Raw genomic sequence first — 17504 nt, forward strand, 5'->3', positions numbered from 1 at the left:
TTAGTTGGTAAGAGCTGATGGTAGAGTTCGAGTGTGATGCAGCCCCCACAAAGCCATGGACCCAAGTTGTCAATCTGGTGGTGATTCCATACTGATGTGGACTGGTCCAACTGAACCAGTTAATGACTGGAAATGGTTATGTTTGCTTACTTTTAGACCTTTTGCAGCCATTTATAGGCTTCACATTCCCAAACAATAATGGCAACTTACGGATGACCTCGTGCTGTATCACTGGACCACAACTGTTCCCAAATGGATCGAAAAACATTCTGGACAATTCAAGCTAACGATTTGGCCTCCTAGATCGCCAAACACGAATCCCATCAAATGTTTACGGGACGTAATTGAGAGGTCAGTTTGTGCACCTTATTCTGCACCGGCAACACTTCCGCAGTTATGGATGTTATTGTAACAACATAAGGGGCCTTCCAGTTACTTGTTTAGTTCATGCCACATCATTTGCTGTATTACACAGGGCTAAAGGAGCCATTAAAACTGCTACACCACGAAGATGACGTGCTACAGATGCGAAATTTAACTGACAAGAAGAAGATGCTGTGATATGCAAATGATTACATTTTCAGAGCATTCACACAAGGCTGGCGCCAGTGGCAACACCTACAACATGTTGACATGAGGAAAATTCCCAACCGATTCCTCATACACAAACAGCAGTTGACCGGCGTTGCCTGGTGAAACGCTGTTGTGATGCCTCGTGTAAGAAGGAGAAATGCGTACCATCACATTTTCGGCTCTGATAAAGGTTGCATTGTTGCCTATCGCTATTGCGGTTTATCATATTATGACATTGCATCTCGCGTTGGTCGAGATCCAATGACCATTAGCAGAATATGGAATCGGTGGGTTGAGGAGGGTAATACAGAATGCCGTGCTGGATCCCAACGGCCTCGTATCACTCGCAGTCAAGATGACAAGCATCTTATCCATATGGCTGCAATGGATTGTGCAGCCACGTCTCTATCCCTGAGTCAACAGATGGGGACGTTTGGAAGACAACAACCATCTGCACCAACAGTTCGAAGATGTTTGCAGCAGCGTCGACTATCACCTCGGAGACCGTGCTGCGGTTACCCTTGACACAGCATCACATACAGGAGCGACTGCGATGGTGTACTCAACGACGAACCTGGGTGCACAAATGGCAAAACATCATTTTTTCGGATGAATCCAGGTTCTGTTTACAGCATCAGTGATGATAGCATCCATGTTTGGCAACATCGAGGCGAATGCACATGGAAGCGTGTATTCGTCATCGCCATAATGGCGTGTCACCCGCGTGATGATATAGGGTGCCAATGGTTACACGTCTTTGTCACCAATCGTTCGCATTGACAACACGGTGGGCATTACATTTCAAATGTGTTATGGCCTGTGGCTCTACCCTTCATTCGATCCCTGCGAAACCCTACATTTCAGCAGGATAATGCACAACTGCATGTTGCAGGTCCTGTATGGGCCTTTCTGGATACAGGAAATGTTCGACTGCTGCCCTGGCCAGCACATTCTTCATATCTCTCACCAATTGAAAACGTCTGGTCAATGGTGGCCGAGAAACTGGCTCATCATGATACGCCAGTCACTACTCTTGATAACTGTGGTACTGTGCTGAAGCTGCATGGGCAGCTGTACCTGTACACACCATCCAAACTCTGACTCAATGCCCAGGCGTATCAAGGCCGTTGTTACGGCCAGATGTGGTTGTTCTGGGTACTTATTTCTCAGGATCTATGCACCCAAATTGTGTGAAAATGTAATCACATGTCAGTTCTAGTATAATGTATTTGTCCAATGAATACCCATTTATCATCTGCATTTCTTCTTGGTGTAGCAATTTTAATGGCCAGTAGTGTATTAGGAGGGGTCCCATGACTTTTTTCACCTCAGTGTATGTTGGCATAGACCTCAGTTTTCCTGAACACCAGACCATATTTCAGATATTTTCTGTTGCCAAGGCAGCACTTGTTTACAGATAATTTTCATTTTTGGGTTTCAGAACAGAGACTTCTTACAGTTTTATTTCGATCCGTGGTATGTGATATTACACCCGACACCAAATATACACGAACCAATGTCTACAAATAGGGTTTCATTAGGATAATTTTCTTTAGTTGCAGGCAGGTAATTAGTTCTTTTTTTATCTGTAGATTCATATTTCTAGCAGCTCTTTCAATCTGGTAAAGGTTTCTTTCATTGCTCTTGGCATTCTTGCAATTATATCAATTTCATCTGCTTATACCATCACCTGAACCAATTTTTTCAGGGTAAACCACCTAGTACTCATGCCCACATCTCTTATAATATTTCCCAAGGCTATATTAAGTACAAGACAAGATAATTAATCTTACGTGTTTCATTTTTTGTGATCATCACACTTGGTAACATACATTATTTTGTATCATAATCTGACTATGATGTTTTGCATAGTAGCTTTCACCAAAGTCCTTCAATTCATTAGGAATGTCCAACGCTACCATTGCCTTATTAAGCTCCTTTCTGTTATTGTCATAGGGTGATCTATAAATATATGATGTGTATCAAATTTTTCTGGTATTGTCAGTATTGTGATGATACTGTGAACAATAGATCTTCCTTATTATTACTAACTACAGAGCTAGAATTCCTTCTTGAGAGCCCAGCTTCTATTAAAACCAAACAGTTCCTCTCCTGATCTACCTTTGATTATCCCTGCTTTCCTGCTATGATGTACTCCTGTGAGTATTTTTGGCCCATGTGATACTCAACCAACTCTGTAGTAATTTTCGTATCTATCCACTCTTGCTGTCTACCAAAAAAAGTTAACAGTATAAAACTCTGTCACCCAGTTTCTAGTTGGGGATAGAGCCTCGTGGGTCCAAAATCAACTGAAATTAAACTAAATAGAGAAAAATACAACTGCTTAGCTACAGAACTGAAACAGAACAAATAGTAATTATTTTCCTCCACGAATACATTAGTGGCTGACCTTTTCCAACACTGTTGAGGCTAGATGATTAATTACTCTTTCTCCTGCCTCACACATCATCCCCTCTCCTAACTGCTACAATCTTTTCCTCTTCCTCCACAACCTCCTTTCAGGTCAACTGCAACTGAGGACCAGGAAAAGAGCGATATCTTGAAAGCTTGACAATTGGTGGTATGTGTTTCAAAATGCCACCCATCTCTCAGCTGCTCATTTTTGATGATTAATGATACAGCCTACATAGTAAAAGCTTTATATTAAATACACAGCTTTTTTAGGAGCTTTTATCACTTTCCTTAGTCACAGCTGAATAAATGGGTAGACGAGCCTACACAAGCCAAGAACTGACCTCTCATTAGCATTTGAAATTTCAAGATTCAGAATGCTGAAGGCTGTTTCCCATCAGCATTGCAAATTGGCTTCCCCACTTATTGTACGGGAGTGCTGACTAAAATCTAACTACAAATAAGTTGACTATCCCTCAGTGGATGAAACAAAATATAAAGTAGTAGTACAGGGAGCTTCAAATTCAATATCTGGGTATTAAAGCTTTCTAACATTTCTTGCATTCAACTCACAGTTGTAAATAATACATTCAATGAAATAACAACTCTAATAGTTTCTCTTATGTGTGTTCAATGTGAGCACCATTCGCCACAAAATACACACCAAGTCAATATGTACCAACTTTGCAAACAAAATGTTACCCCTGCTTCCAATCCCCTATTTCATGACTCATAACCCTGTAACAGGCCTAGATGCCAGACATGTCCCATACATCCTCCCACCACCACCACCACCACCACCACCACCACCTATTCCAGTCCGGTCATTAACATCACCTGCCCCATCAGAGGCAGGGCTACCTATGAAACCAGTAACAACCAACAAGTTGCCTGTCCACATGGCCACCGACAAACTGTGGCCGAGAAACCAGTGGACCACCCTGTTGAACACGCTGCCAAACATGATATCCTTCATTTCAATGACTGCTTCACAGCCTGTGATCCTTCCCACCAACACCAGTTTTTCTGAATTATGCAGGTGGGAAATTTCTCTGCAATAAGTCCTACGCTCCCATAAACAGGGGCCTCAACCTTCGTTACTCACTGTCCTCGCCCATCCAGCCCCTTCTCTGTTCACATTCCAGCACTACACAGCTGCCATTCCACCACCACACCCAGCAGTCTCTTTATTTCTCTCCTTTTCCTCCCCCCCCCCCCCCCAACCACCTCTCGCTGGCCTCTGCCTAACCTGCAGCACTTCACTTCACTGTGCGGCACCCTCACTATACTATCTCCCCCTTCTCCACCCCAGCCTGCTCCTCATTTTCCCAACCCAGTTGCCACTCCCATTATGCACTGGTGCTGATGCTTGCAGCATGGTTTAAGTCAACTGAAACCACAGCCGTGTGTGTGTGTGGGTGGGGGGGGGGGGGTGGGGGGAGGTAGAGAGAGAGAGAGAGAGAGAGAGTCGCTGACAAAGGCCTTAACGGCCAAAAGCTATATTTGTGAGTCTTTTTGTCGTGTCTATCTGAGACTTAGCATCCCTGCTCTATGGTGAGTAGCAACTTTTCTTCTCATAATGTTGAGAAGTCTTTTATTTGACGTATTATTTACAATTTTAAGTTGAATGCAAGAAATGCTAAGAGATCTTAAATCCCAGATATTCATTTTGAAACACCCTGTACTTTGTTGAGTGTGTATATTTCAACAGATATTTTCCCTTACTTTTTATTGTGACTGCCTTTTGTTGAATCACAATGTTCACTGCCTTCAACCTAGCTTTTACATTAGGTCCTCTTTCCCCAGGACTATAGAGGCAGTTTTTGGGAGACACAAATTGGTGAAGTGGTGTCCAATTTAAAGACCTGCACTGGATTGTCGAGTCACAGAATTATTACAATTACTATTACTATTATTATTATTATCATCACTAAATCTTCTCCTAAAGAGCCTATTTCTCACCACTTTATTACGAAATACTTACCATCATATTCTGGAAAATAGTCTACTAGATGTGAATACATGATTTTCTCTTCAAGGAGATCCTTCTTGTTCAAGAACAGGATGACTGAGGAGTGTTGGAACCAGGGATATGTTATGATCGTTTTAAACAATGCTTTGCTTTCTTCCATCCGATTCTGCAACAATTTTGAACACCGTTTCAGGTGCCAATCGCATCTGATATGCAATAGGTACAAGTTTTAATTAATAGCACTGACACATAGGACACTAAATGATGTTTTTTAAAGGCCACTCATAAATAAGATCTACTAGGAATACTTAATATTAATCCCGTTTCAGGTGCCAATTGCATCTGATACGCAACAAGTACAAGTTTTAATTAATAGCACTGACACATAGGATACTAAATGATGATTTTTTAAAGGTCACTCATAAATAAGATCGACTGGGAATACTCGATATTAATGCTCAGGTTAAAAGAATTATAGATAAAACAATTATGAATCAGGGAGGCACAATTAGGTCTACAAGGAAGACCAAAAATGCTCACCTCATTTTCAGATTCAAACAGAATTTGGTCGTATTCACTTAATGCTACCAGGAAGATAATGGAAGTAACATTTTCAAAGCAGTGTATCCACTTCCTTCTCTCCGAACGCTGTCCTCCTACATCTACCATCCTGTGGGAGACAGTACAAATGCAGTAACATGCTCGAGACATTCATACAAAATGTTATATTTTAAAATAGTGTCACCTCTGGAAATATCACACTATTTGTGAGAGTTTGATTCAAATTTACATTTATACAAAACTTTAAATTCATAAAATTAAATTGCTGAGAATACTTATTAAACTGATCAATAAACACAGTATTATTACATACTATTACTGTATAATCAATAAGACATAACCAAGAGTTATTAGAAATGAAGCAAGTGCAGGCAATACTATTACTGTTCTTGAAGGTCTAATTTTAGCTAAGTGAAGTCAAACTAAGGAAAGCAAAAGAAAGGAAAATAATAATACTAAATTAATAATCTATTAAGGTTCTTGAAAGCATTGTTTATGACTTACTTACCCCTTTACTTCCCCTCTCCACTCACCCACTCACCATATTCACAAACTTACATCAATTTAGTAACATTGATTTCTACAAATTTGCACACTCCAGAAGCAAACAGTGTTAAAGCAGTTACAAATGCCAACGGACAACAGAATTTTTCCAGGATGATCATGCATCAACAAAATAAGCAAATAAATTCGGATTATTCAGTTTGTGGAAAATAAATCTGTTATTACAGACAATTATCAACATTTCTCCCACCATGAGCACGCTTCCTAGAAAGCATTCACACTGCCGGTGCAAAAAGACGCTCGGTGTAGCTCTCCTCACTGGTCTATTCCGTGTGAGCATCTTCACCTCTACATTACGACTGCAACTTACATCAACTTCAATCTGTTTACTGCATTGTCTGCTGCGTTTCACAGTCTGCATTTACAATTTTTACCCTCCACACTTCCTATTATTATCAAGTCGATAATTCTTTCACGCCTCAGAATGTATCCTATCAATCCATCCCTTCTTTTCGTTAAGTTGTGATACAACTTTCTTTTTCCCTGTAAATCAGTTCAGTACCACCACATTAAGCATGCAATCTATTTGTCTAATTTTCAGCTTTATTTTGCAGAACTACATTTCAAAAACTTTAATTCTTTTCTTGCTTGCAGTCTTTAATGCATACAACAATCAGCCAGAAAATTACGACCACATACCTACTTTCGATATAGGCCTGTCCAGGCAATGGCAGCGCTATCTAGTGAGGGGTGACTGCTAGTCAGACACATGCACGGTGCTCACAGTATCAGAGAGCATTCTGTCTGTGTGTAGAGAGGGCTAGGCATGTGATATATCAGAGTTCGATCGAGGGCAGACTGTGATTGCCTGGAGGCTAAGCACGAGCATTTCGGAAACTGCACGAACTGTCAGGTGTTCGAGGAGTGCCGTGACCAGTGAAACTGTGTCTGGACATCACGGAGCTGGACGGTGTAATGTAACGGACTACTGAAACTACTGATACCACCGGCTGGCAAGGTGCGCGGTGCCATCAATCAACTTGAAGGAGCAAGTGAACTTTAATTACGTAAACATGAAGTGAAATATTATTATTATGTTACAAAACTGTTAATATGACGACAATAATGAGGTATATTGCCACAGAACTGTATTATAAACACTTTTCATACTATGTTTTTCATATATGTATATGTGCAATGTGTAAAATATCGATATATAACAAAGGCTGGCAGTACTGCACAGTCTGTAAGCTCTGAACAGGAGTCGGTTGTTGGCGAGTGTAGAGACAATGGGCAGTCAGTGTCGAGACGCCTTGTAATACGCGTGCTTTGAGAAGGTCAAGGATAGAGGGAATGAAATGATGTATTAGAAAAGCTGTTACAATGAAAATTTTTGAATAAAAGTTGGAAGTTTAAATGTGTGTCAGTTCTTACGCAGCAAAATACCTCAAATTGGTTTAACAAACAACGGATGGCGAGATTCATCACTGGACGACGAGCTCGCAACAACAACCAATAAAGGTAAGAAAGTTATATCACTCTAAATTCAAATTGTGATGTCACATGTTTCTTTTTGTGGCGCACAACTACAATGGTCATTTAGCGCCCTGACTAAGTTAGGAGTGCACAGCGAGGCACAAGGTTAAAACAGCAACTAAAAGGGACAACACTATAAAAGACGTATTAACAGGCATATGATTTAAAAAACCACCATCATAATCAAACGTCCTGAGACAGGTGTGTCAAGTTGATAAAATGAAGAACGGGAGCAGCAGCTCCTGGGTCATCCGCTAAAATGGCATCCAGCGTACATGGCAGGCCAAGATCAAGACACAGTGTAGTAAAATCCGGACAGGACGTTAAAATGTGGCGGACCGTCAGCAATCGCCCACATGGACAGAACGGCGCCAGCACAGCCGTCAGCAGATGGCGATGGCTGAACCGGCAGTGTCCAATTTGTAGCGGGGCCAAAACGACCTCCTCCCGCCGAGAAGGGCGTGAGGAGGACGTCCAAGCCGCGGGAAGAGGTTTCAAGGCCCGAAGTTTGTTGTCCATAAGTGCAGCCCAACTGGCATGCCACAGCGATAAAATGCGCCGACAAATGACCCCGCTACAATCTGATGAAGGGACACAACAATAAGCCATCCGAGGCTGGAGAACCGCAGCCTTGGTCGTGGAATCTGCAGCTTCGTTCCCAGGGATACCGACGTGGCCAGGAACCCACATAAAGGTAACCGGAAAACCGTCGTCCGCCAGCTGCTGAAGAGAGCGTTGGATCCGGTGCACAAAAGGGTGAACCGGATACGGATCACTGAGGCTCTGGATGGCACTCAGAGAATCGGAGCAGATGACATAAGCAGAATGTCGGTGGTGGCAGATGTAAAGAACAGCCTCTTAGATGGCAAAGAGCTCAGCTGCGAATAAAGAATAATGGCCATGTAACCAGTATTTGAAACTTTGTGCCCCGACAATAAAAGAACACCCGACAGCTTCATTGGTCTCAGAGTCATCTGTATAAATGACGGTCATATTAATGAACTTCGAACGAAGTTCGACAAAACGGGAGTGGTAAACCGAACCGGGGATAACCTCCTTTGGGAGCGAGCTGAGGTCAAGGGGAATGCAAACCTGAGCCTGGAGCCAAGGTGGCGTGTGGCTCTCGCCAACTCTAAAGGTTGCAGGGAGTGAAAAATCAAGGCATTGAAGGAGGCGACGAAAGCGAACTCCAGGGGGTAGCAGGGCAGAGACATACAACCTGTATTGATCGTCGAGAGAGTTGTCAAAAAAGGAACGATACGGCGTGTGGTCGGGCATTGACAGTAGCCGACAGGAATAACGACAAAGTAGTATATCGCGCCGATAGGCGAGTGGCAATTCACCGGCTTCAGCATGTAGACTCTCGACAGGACTAGTATAAAACGCTCTGATCACAAGACGTAAACCCAGATGTAGTATGGAGTTGAGGCGGCGTAAGATGTACAGCCGTGAAGAAGAGTATACGAAGCTCCCATAATCCAGCTTGGAGTGGACGATTGACCGATATAGGCGAAGTACGACGGTTCGATCCGTTCCCCACAACATACCACTGAGAACATTTAGAGAACGGGTACAACGGGCAGCCAAATATGATGTTTCTCAATGTTTTCAACCCTGTATGTACTCTGTTGTTAGAGTGAACAGCGTGACGGGGACTGGTGGTCGACTAGGCACACCAGGGTGACCGCACACGTTTAAAATGATAATTTGTAGCTTAATATACTACTACTGATAATAATTAATACTTGCCCCCCGGAGAAAGAGGTGCATTACAACAGCCACCCTCATTACAGATGTTGGATGTCATAGGATGGGCAGACTGGTAAAAGAAGACAGGTGGCGAACTATGGCGGTACTGACATCAGGACTTTAAAGCCGAGCAGAGTACATGTGTGTCTCAACACACAGTGCACTTAACACTCTTAACGATGGGCCTCCACAGCCAACGATCCACGTTAGTGCCAATGTTAACACAACATCGGCAACTACGACAAACAGGCATGGGGGACCGCCGGCACTGGACGTCGGCGCAGTAGCAGAGCGTTGCACGGCCCGATAAATCCAGATACCTTCTTCACCGTTCCAATGGGAGGGCACGAATTTGTCGTCTTCCAGGGGAATGGCTCCTCGATATATCCATTGTGGGAAGGAGACAAACTGGTGCCATCTTCATTATACTCTGGGGAACATACATACGGGCATCCGTGTGTCCAGTGGAGCTCGTTCGAGGTATCGTGACAGAAACGAGTATGGTACACTGGTCGCAGACCTAATACAACCTTTCCTGAGAATCGTGTTCCCTGATGGCAGTGGCATTTTTCCAATAAGATAACGCACCCTGTCAAGGCCAGGAGGCAACGGAGTGGTTCGAGGAACACAGTGGCGAGTTCCAATTGATATGCTGGCCACCCAACTCGCCAGATCTGAACCCGATCGAACACATTTGCGATACGACTGAACGTAGCATCCGACTTCACGGAACCCCTCCCCAGAATTAGGCAACTTTTGTGTGCCGATGTGGTGCCAACTCCCTCCAGTGACCTACAAAGACTGTATCGTTTCCACGCCCCGGCATGTCGATGCTGTTACCCGTGCCAAAGGTGGACGTACTGGCTATTAGCTATAGCAGTTTGCATGTTATAACCTCTCTATTTTGGCCACTGACAGTTATACAGCTGCCCAAACAGTAAACTAGATTACTACTTTTAGTGTCCCATTTCCTAATGTAATCTCTTTCATGGCACTATCCATTTTGTTCAACTGTTCTTACTTTTAATTCCCTTTCCATATTTCTCCCGTTTCCTCCTCCGTTTTCTCAATGTACAGATCGACTAAGATGAGAGAGGTCAAGCAACAGAATCCAGTTTGTTGTCCTCCAAAGTGAATGTTCATCAGAGACATGATTATCATCCATAGTGCCCCAGGGAAGTGTGAGAGTACTGCTCTCTTTTCTATACACACAAATGATCTGACGGACAGGGTGAGCAGCAATCTGCGGCTGTTTGCTTACAACGCTGGGGTGTACAGGAAGACACTGTCATTAAGTGACTGCAGGAGCATACAAGATGGCTAGGACAGAATTTACAATTCATGTGATAAATGACAGCTACATGGAAATGTAGAAAAATGTACGTTAATGTGGATGAGCAGGGCTTTAAAAAAAAAAAAGGTAAATAAATAAATAAAATAAAATAAAATTTTGCGTAATGTTCGGATACAGCATTAGTAGTGTCCTGCTTGACACAGGCCTGTTGTTTAAATATTCAGGCATAATTTTGCAAAGTGATATGAGCATGTAAGGATTGTAGTAGGGAAAGTGAATGGTCGACTTTGGTTAATTGAGAGAATTTTACGAAAGTGTGGTTCATACAGGACACTAGTGCAACCCATTCTTGAGTACTGCTCAAATGTTTGGGATCCACAGCACGTCTGACTGAAGGAAGGCATCGAAGCAATTCAGAGGTGGACTGCAAGATTTGCTACTGGTAAGACTCTAACAACATGCAAGTATTACTAAGATGCTTTGGGAACACAAATGGAATCCCTTGAGGGAAGGAAACGTTCTGTTTGATGAACACTACTGAGAAAATTTGGAGAACTGGCACTCTAAGCTGAAAGCAGAATGATTCTACTACTGACAACGTACATTTCACATAAGGACCATAAAGATTAAAGAAACTAGGGCTTGTAAGGAGGCACACCGACAGATATTGTCCCCTTGCTCTATATGCGAGTGGAACAGGAACGGAAATGACTAATAGTTGTATAGGGAACCCTCTGCCACATGCTATATGGTGGGTTTTGGAGTATGTATGAAGATGTAGACACAAGCCTGCAACCTTTTCTCACTCCCTTATCAACTAATGCCTCCCTTTCATCCTTTGACTTTTATAATTGTAGTCTGATTTCCGTACAAACTGTAGATAATTTTTTGCTTCATGTATTTTACTCCTTCAGCTTTTCAAAGAATGGGCTAGACCTCGTTCGGGCCTCATGTGACTAAGTTTGGGGAACACTGTGGAGTCTGCCCGAACCAAAATGGGAGAAGAGGCTGCAGCATAGCATGCACTGTTCAGTCAGATGATTGCCTCAACTGAAGTGATGTGACATTCTGAAGCCATTTTACATCCAGTCTATCTCTACACCTACTCTGCAAGCCACCCTAGTGTATGGTGAAGAGTACATCATTCTCCACTGTCCCATTTGCGAACACTGGCTCAGGAGAATGAATGTCACTAAGCCTCTGTACCAGCTATAATTTATCTTATTTTCTCATCACGGTCATTTTACATTTTGGGTGCATCAGGAAATAATATGTTGTCAGACTCCTCTTAGTGTACAGACTCAGAATTTCAACAGTAACTTCCATGTGGTGCACAACACTTCTCTTGTTCTGCAGTATTTAAATCAATTCTCTTGTAGCACAATATACAACTCTTCCAGTCATTTCCCACCTCACTGTAAAGAGTTCTCCATCATGGAATTAGCCAAACCCTTTAGCATGTGTTCACCTCAAACGCTCTGAACTGAATTAGTGCTGTGGAATACGGTAAACTGCAATTGGTCGTCTAAAGTTGCCTCTAGGAGTGCACTGCATCATCACCAAAATCACTGTTTCAGAAATTTTATATTTTCTGAAATACATCTCACTTACAGTGTGTTCAAAGAAGTGACAAGAATGTGACGAAAGGTGCCCATAATGCTAAGGCAATCATGTGACGTACCCATTTAGCTGCAAATACTGTGTGCCAATCTGTGTCCACAGCTACTAAAGGAGTCAATTACGAACAACTTCAATCGGAAAAATTGCAGAGATATTGTTGCACGAAAGGTAAACCAAAGACTGCATTTTATTGGCAGAACACTTAGAAGATGTGACAGCTCTACTGCACTTCTCCACCCTCTGCAAGAATACTGTTGTGCGGTATGGGATCCTTACTGGAGAGTATTGATGGAAGATATCAAAAAGGTCCAAAGAAGGGCAGCTCTTTTTGTATTATCAGGAAATAGGGGAGAGAGTGTCGTCATGGATATGATAAACAAACTGAGGTGTCAATAATTAAAGGAAAGAGTTATGTTGCAGTAAGATTTTTTTCCTCCTTCGAAATTTCAATCATGAACTCTCTCCTCTGAATTTGAAAATACTTTTGTTCCCTACTTACACAGGGAGAGATTTCAGCATCATAAACCAAGAGAAATCAGTTTGTACGGAAATATCTAACAGTTAATTTTTCCACACACTGTTCCAGAGTGGCACATTAGAGAAATAGTCTGAAGACTAAAATGGATGTAAGAGGGTTACATCACAGCAGAATTGTTGTCGTATGTTGTTTACTTTTTCTCACGAGGTACATCTTTCACTTGGAAAAGTCTGGGTTCCAAATGTTGCGTATTAGATAAAAATTTTGTTAAAAAAGTCAGCAATTGAAAGTTATTACTTTACAGACCAAACACATACCTGTGTAATGTGCATTTTTTTGTACGAATAGTTTATTAAAAGCTTTGCAGTTTGGGAAATCTGAATTCCAATTGAACTGAGAGCTTCGATACCCTTCATGATTTCCTAGTAGAAATTCATCTTACTTAGGATGAAAATGTCAAGAATAAAATTAAGGTACACGTGAAGGGGTTTCGAAAAATGCCAATCACTATTTACTTGCTCTATCTGGTAATAACAACATTCGCAAAAGAGAATAATTTTGGAAGTGCAAATTGAAGAAGCAGCTATTTGGAACTTCCAGTGCCTAAGTTACAGAAAATAAATCTCTGTTGCTGATAAGTTTCAGGTTATACTCAAAGACTTGAGTTTCCAATGCTATCAAATAAAGTGGTAAGAAGTTTACTACATGTCTCATCCACATGTCTGTGAGAAATAAAGGCTTTTCCTTCTTAAACATAATCAAGAAATAAATCCAGAAACAAACTTCGCAGCGAAAGTAATTTTAAACTGGCTTTACCCTCTGTGGTCCCCAATTTTGAAGTCACGCCACATGCAAAGCAGACATATCCTCCTCGACGAATTCCAAAGGACTGAGCTGGTCAGTTCCATAACGAAGACTTTTAGATTAACAGAAAAGTGTAAAATTCTTTAATATTGTGTACTAGAGCTATCCACTGTGCAAAAGCTTCAGCGTTTTTGATACGGTACAGGTGAAATGTACACAGCTCTATAAAAGCATTGTGGCTACTAAACCATTTGCTTTGATTTCAATTCCTTCCATGTCAAAATAAATACTTTTTTGTGTTACATCAATCACTTTACATGACACATTATTTTTCTTTGTAAAGGATCAAGAATGCGCTGTTCGTACCACATCAAACCTTCGCTATTCTCAAAGGAAAGCGGACGATTGAGGGATCAATTCCATGTTCCACACGAATGTGGTGCCTTCCCAGCACTGCCCGTTTTCCAGTTGCACCGTGCCTCGTTGACACCCAGGCTCGGCTGTGTACCAGACGAGATGCGGGGCTCAAGAGCGCATCGCAGCTCATGTACTCCGTTGCCAGTACACTTGAGCTCGACTATCCAGAGAGTAGGCAACGGGACAGAGTGGTCAACCACATCCGGGCTCGGGCAGGTAAATGTGGCACGGTGCACGGCTCTGGCCACATATACATAAGAAGCAAACCAGGCACTGAAGGCTTATGAATCCCAAAGAAGGCCCCTCCAATCAACAAATGAAAATGTTGGCACAGGAAAGAGCCTCCTGTCTTCCATGGTCACACCCCTGATATATTTGTTTATGTGCCCTTCAAAAGCAAGTATGAAGTTGACAAAAATGAGCAGGAAGGATGTCACAGGACTGGAATCAGGTGGGCACTGGTTGAGGTGATGTTGACTGGCAGCCAGATTATTTACATGGGGAATGTTGGTATTGACAGAGAGGTATCGGTGGTGAGAAGCAGGATGTGTGGTGGGAGTGGGACAGATACAGATTTCAGATCTACGAAATATTTGGTGTCTTTACTGCAGAAGGAGGGTCTTTGCATTATGATTGTGGGTGTTTATTAACCAAGCATCAGGAAGTCGTTTCTGAAAGTATTTGTATGGAGTGTAGCCATGTATGGAAGTGAAACGTGGATGATAAATAGTTTGGGCAAGAAGAGAATAGAAGCTTTCGAAATGTGGTGCTACAGAAGAATGCTGAAGTTAGATGGGTAGATCACGTAACTAATGAGACGGTACTGAAAAGTATTGGGGAGACGAGGAGTGTGTGGCGCATCTTGACTAGAAGAAGGGACTGGTTGGTAGGACATGTTCTGAGGCATCAAGGGACCATCAATTTAGCATTGGAGGGCAGTGCGGAGGGTAAAAATTGTAGAGGGAGACCAAGACATGAATACACTAAGCAGATTCAGAAGGATGTGGGTTGCAGTAGGTGCAGGGAGATGAAGAAGCTTGCACAGGATAGAGTAGCATGGAGAGCTGCATCAAACCAGTCTCAGGACTGAAGACAACAACAACAACAACAACAACAACAACAACAACAACAACAACAACAATTAACCAAGGCAGATATATGTGTTGAATGGGTGCTTTGGAGCCAGCAACTACAGGACGGGTTGTGTTTGTAGACCTTAGAAAGAACGTAAAAGGTGAGAGTGCATGTTGGGGTAAGAAGTACTATGGATTATTAGTTCTTGTAAGGAGCTGTATGATCAAAAGTATCCAGACACCCCCAAAAACATATGTTTTTCATATTAGGTGCATTGTGCTGCCACCTACTACCAGGTACTCCATATCAGCAACCTCACTAGTCATTAGACATTGTGAGAGAGCAGAATGGGGTGCTCTGCGGAACTCGTGGAAATCAAATGTGGTCAGGTAATTGGGTGGCCACTTGTATCATACGCCTGTACGCGAGATTTCCATATTTCTAAACATCCCTAGGTTCACTGTTTCCGATGTGATAGTGAAGTGGAAACTTGAAGAGACACATACAGTACAAAAACATACAGACCAACCTGTTGACTGGCAAAGGGCGCCGACAGTTGAAGAGGATTGTAATGTGAGATAGGCAGACATCTATCCAGACCATCACACAGGAATTCCAAACTGCCTCAAGATCCACTGCAAGGACTATAAAAGTTAAATGCAAGGAGAAAGAACTTTGATTTCATGGTCGAGTGGCTGTTCATGAGCCACACATCACGCCGGTAAATGCCAAACACTTGGTCTAAAGAGCATAAACATTGGACGACTGAACAGTGGAAAAATTGTGTGGAGTGATTAATCATAGTACACAATGTGGCGATCCGATGGCAGGTTGCGGGTTTCGCGAATGCCCGGTGAACGTCATCTGCCAGCGTTTGTAGTGCCAACTTCAGTAAAATTCGGAGGCGTTCCGTGTTTCTCATTGAGGGGTCTTGCACCCCTTGTTGTTTTGTGTGGCACTATCACATCACAGGCCTACCCTTGATGTTTTAAGCATCTTTTTACTTACCACTGTTGAAGATCAATTCAGGGATGGCGATTTCATCTTTGATCACAATCAAACACTTTTTCCTAATGCATGGCCTGTGGTGGAGTGGTTACACGACAATAACATCCCTGTAATGGACTGGCCTGCAGAGTCCTGACCTGAATTCTATACAACACATTTGGGATGTTTTGGAACGCCGACTTCGTGCCAGGCCTCACTGATCGACATACCTCTCCTCAGTGCAGCACTCCATGAAGAATGGGCTGCCATTCCCAAGAAACCTTCAAGCACGTGATTGAACGTATGCCTGCGAGAGTGGAAACTGTCATCAAGGCTAAGGGTGGGCCAACACAGTATTAAATTCCAGCATTAGCAATTGAGGGCGCCATCAACTTTTAAGTCATTTTCAGCCAGGTGTCCAGACACTTTTGATCATATAGTATACATAATTCCTTCAGTCATGTACCACAGTGGTAAATCCTTTGTCTGCCAGGAGGATAATGGAGTCATCAGTTTTTTTAGGTGCAGGAGTTGTGCAGAGGGCAGTTAGAGCCATGTTGTAGGGACTGAAGAAGGATCATGAACCAACATTGTATGTTAGAACTTCTTTGAAGGATTTTGACATACGGGTGATGGATCAAATTCTGATCACAATTGGAACTGTTCAAAGTACAGTTCAATGTTAGGTTTGCTGTTGGAAAGGTTTTGAGATTGGATTCCAAAGTAATATTTCCAATTAAACAAGTTTTAAAGAAAGTAGGTCCATAAGCAAAGCAGCATGATTAAATGTAGACTTATGGTTAATAATGAGACCCTTGTGTAATACAGATAATTCACAAGGTGCAAGGGCCTCGGAAGACAGGTTGAGAATGCTGTACTGTTGTGGCTGGTTCTTGTGATCATGAGTTACCATTGCTTTGGGAGGAGTGGTGAAGGCTGGCAACAATTTGATACAGATAGACAAACTAGAGTATACAATAAATTTGATCTCATATCACAAACAAACAAAGGCAAGAACTACAATAGCAAATAGCCTGTAGGGGACGCAACGACCACAGCAAATAATATAGAGACAAAACACACGCAGGTAACACTGCGATCTGATTTCATAACTGGACTGTCCAGCCAGAAGCAAGCCAAATTTTTGTAATTTACTTCACCTGATGTTGCCACCAACTCAGATTTCTACAGATTTGATGACACTTGCATCTGATGTGTGAAACCAGTAATAAAACTTAAATCGAGTGTGACCTGCAGGTTTTTTACATCTACATAACAACTGAAGTATAAAATGCAAGTGTACTCTGCAAGTAGGCTGGATCCATGTGGATGTTATTGGCCGCAAAGTACACTGAACTACCAGACAGGTCAGAAAACTACACGTGCAACTCATGTATCATTTCCAGCAAAAAATAAAAGAGCCAAATGCACATCATTGATGCCCAGTCAAATAAACTGAGCACTCACAAAATGTTAAACAGAGAAATGTGCTGAGCAGATGCAACTTTGGAGTAGTGAGCCAC

At 42.4% G+C, this 17504-nt stretch overlaps 1 protein-coding gene across 10 annotated transcripts in view; it reads right to left on the reverse strand.

The window, feature by feature from the left end:
* LOC126293764 (guanine nucleotide-binding protein G(q) subunit alpha) overlaps positions 1-17504 on the reverse strand; it is an 88568-nt gene that overhangs the window by 39774 nt on the left and 31290 nt on the right. For all 10 annotated transcript variants that reach the window (XM_049987146.1, XM_049987149.1, XM_049987150.1 and 7 more), the window contains 2 exons: positions 5498-5627; positions 4970-5123 (listed from right to left, as the gene is read on the reverse strand). In XM_049987146.1, the coding sequence (XP_049843103.1) occupies positions 4970-5123; positions 5498-5627 (284 nt within the window). The remainder of the gene's footprint in view (positions 1-4969; positions 5124-5497; positions 5628-17504) is intronic.

The sequence above is a fragment of the Schistocerca gregaria genome, chromosome 10, assembly GCF_023897955.1.
Source record: "Schistocerca gregaria isolate iqSchGreg1 chromosome 10, iqSchGreg1.2, whole genome shotgun sequence".
Lineage (NCBI taxonomy): Eukaryota > Metazoa > Arthropoda > Insecta > Orthoptera > Acrididae > Schistocerca > Schistocerca gregaria.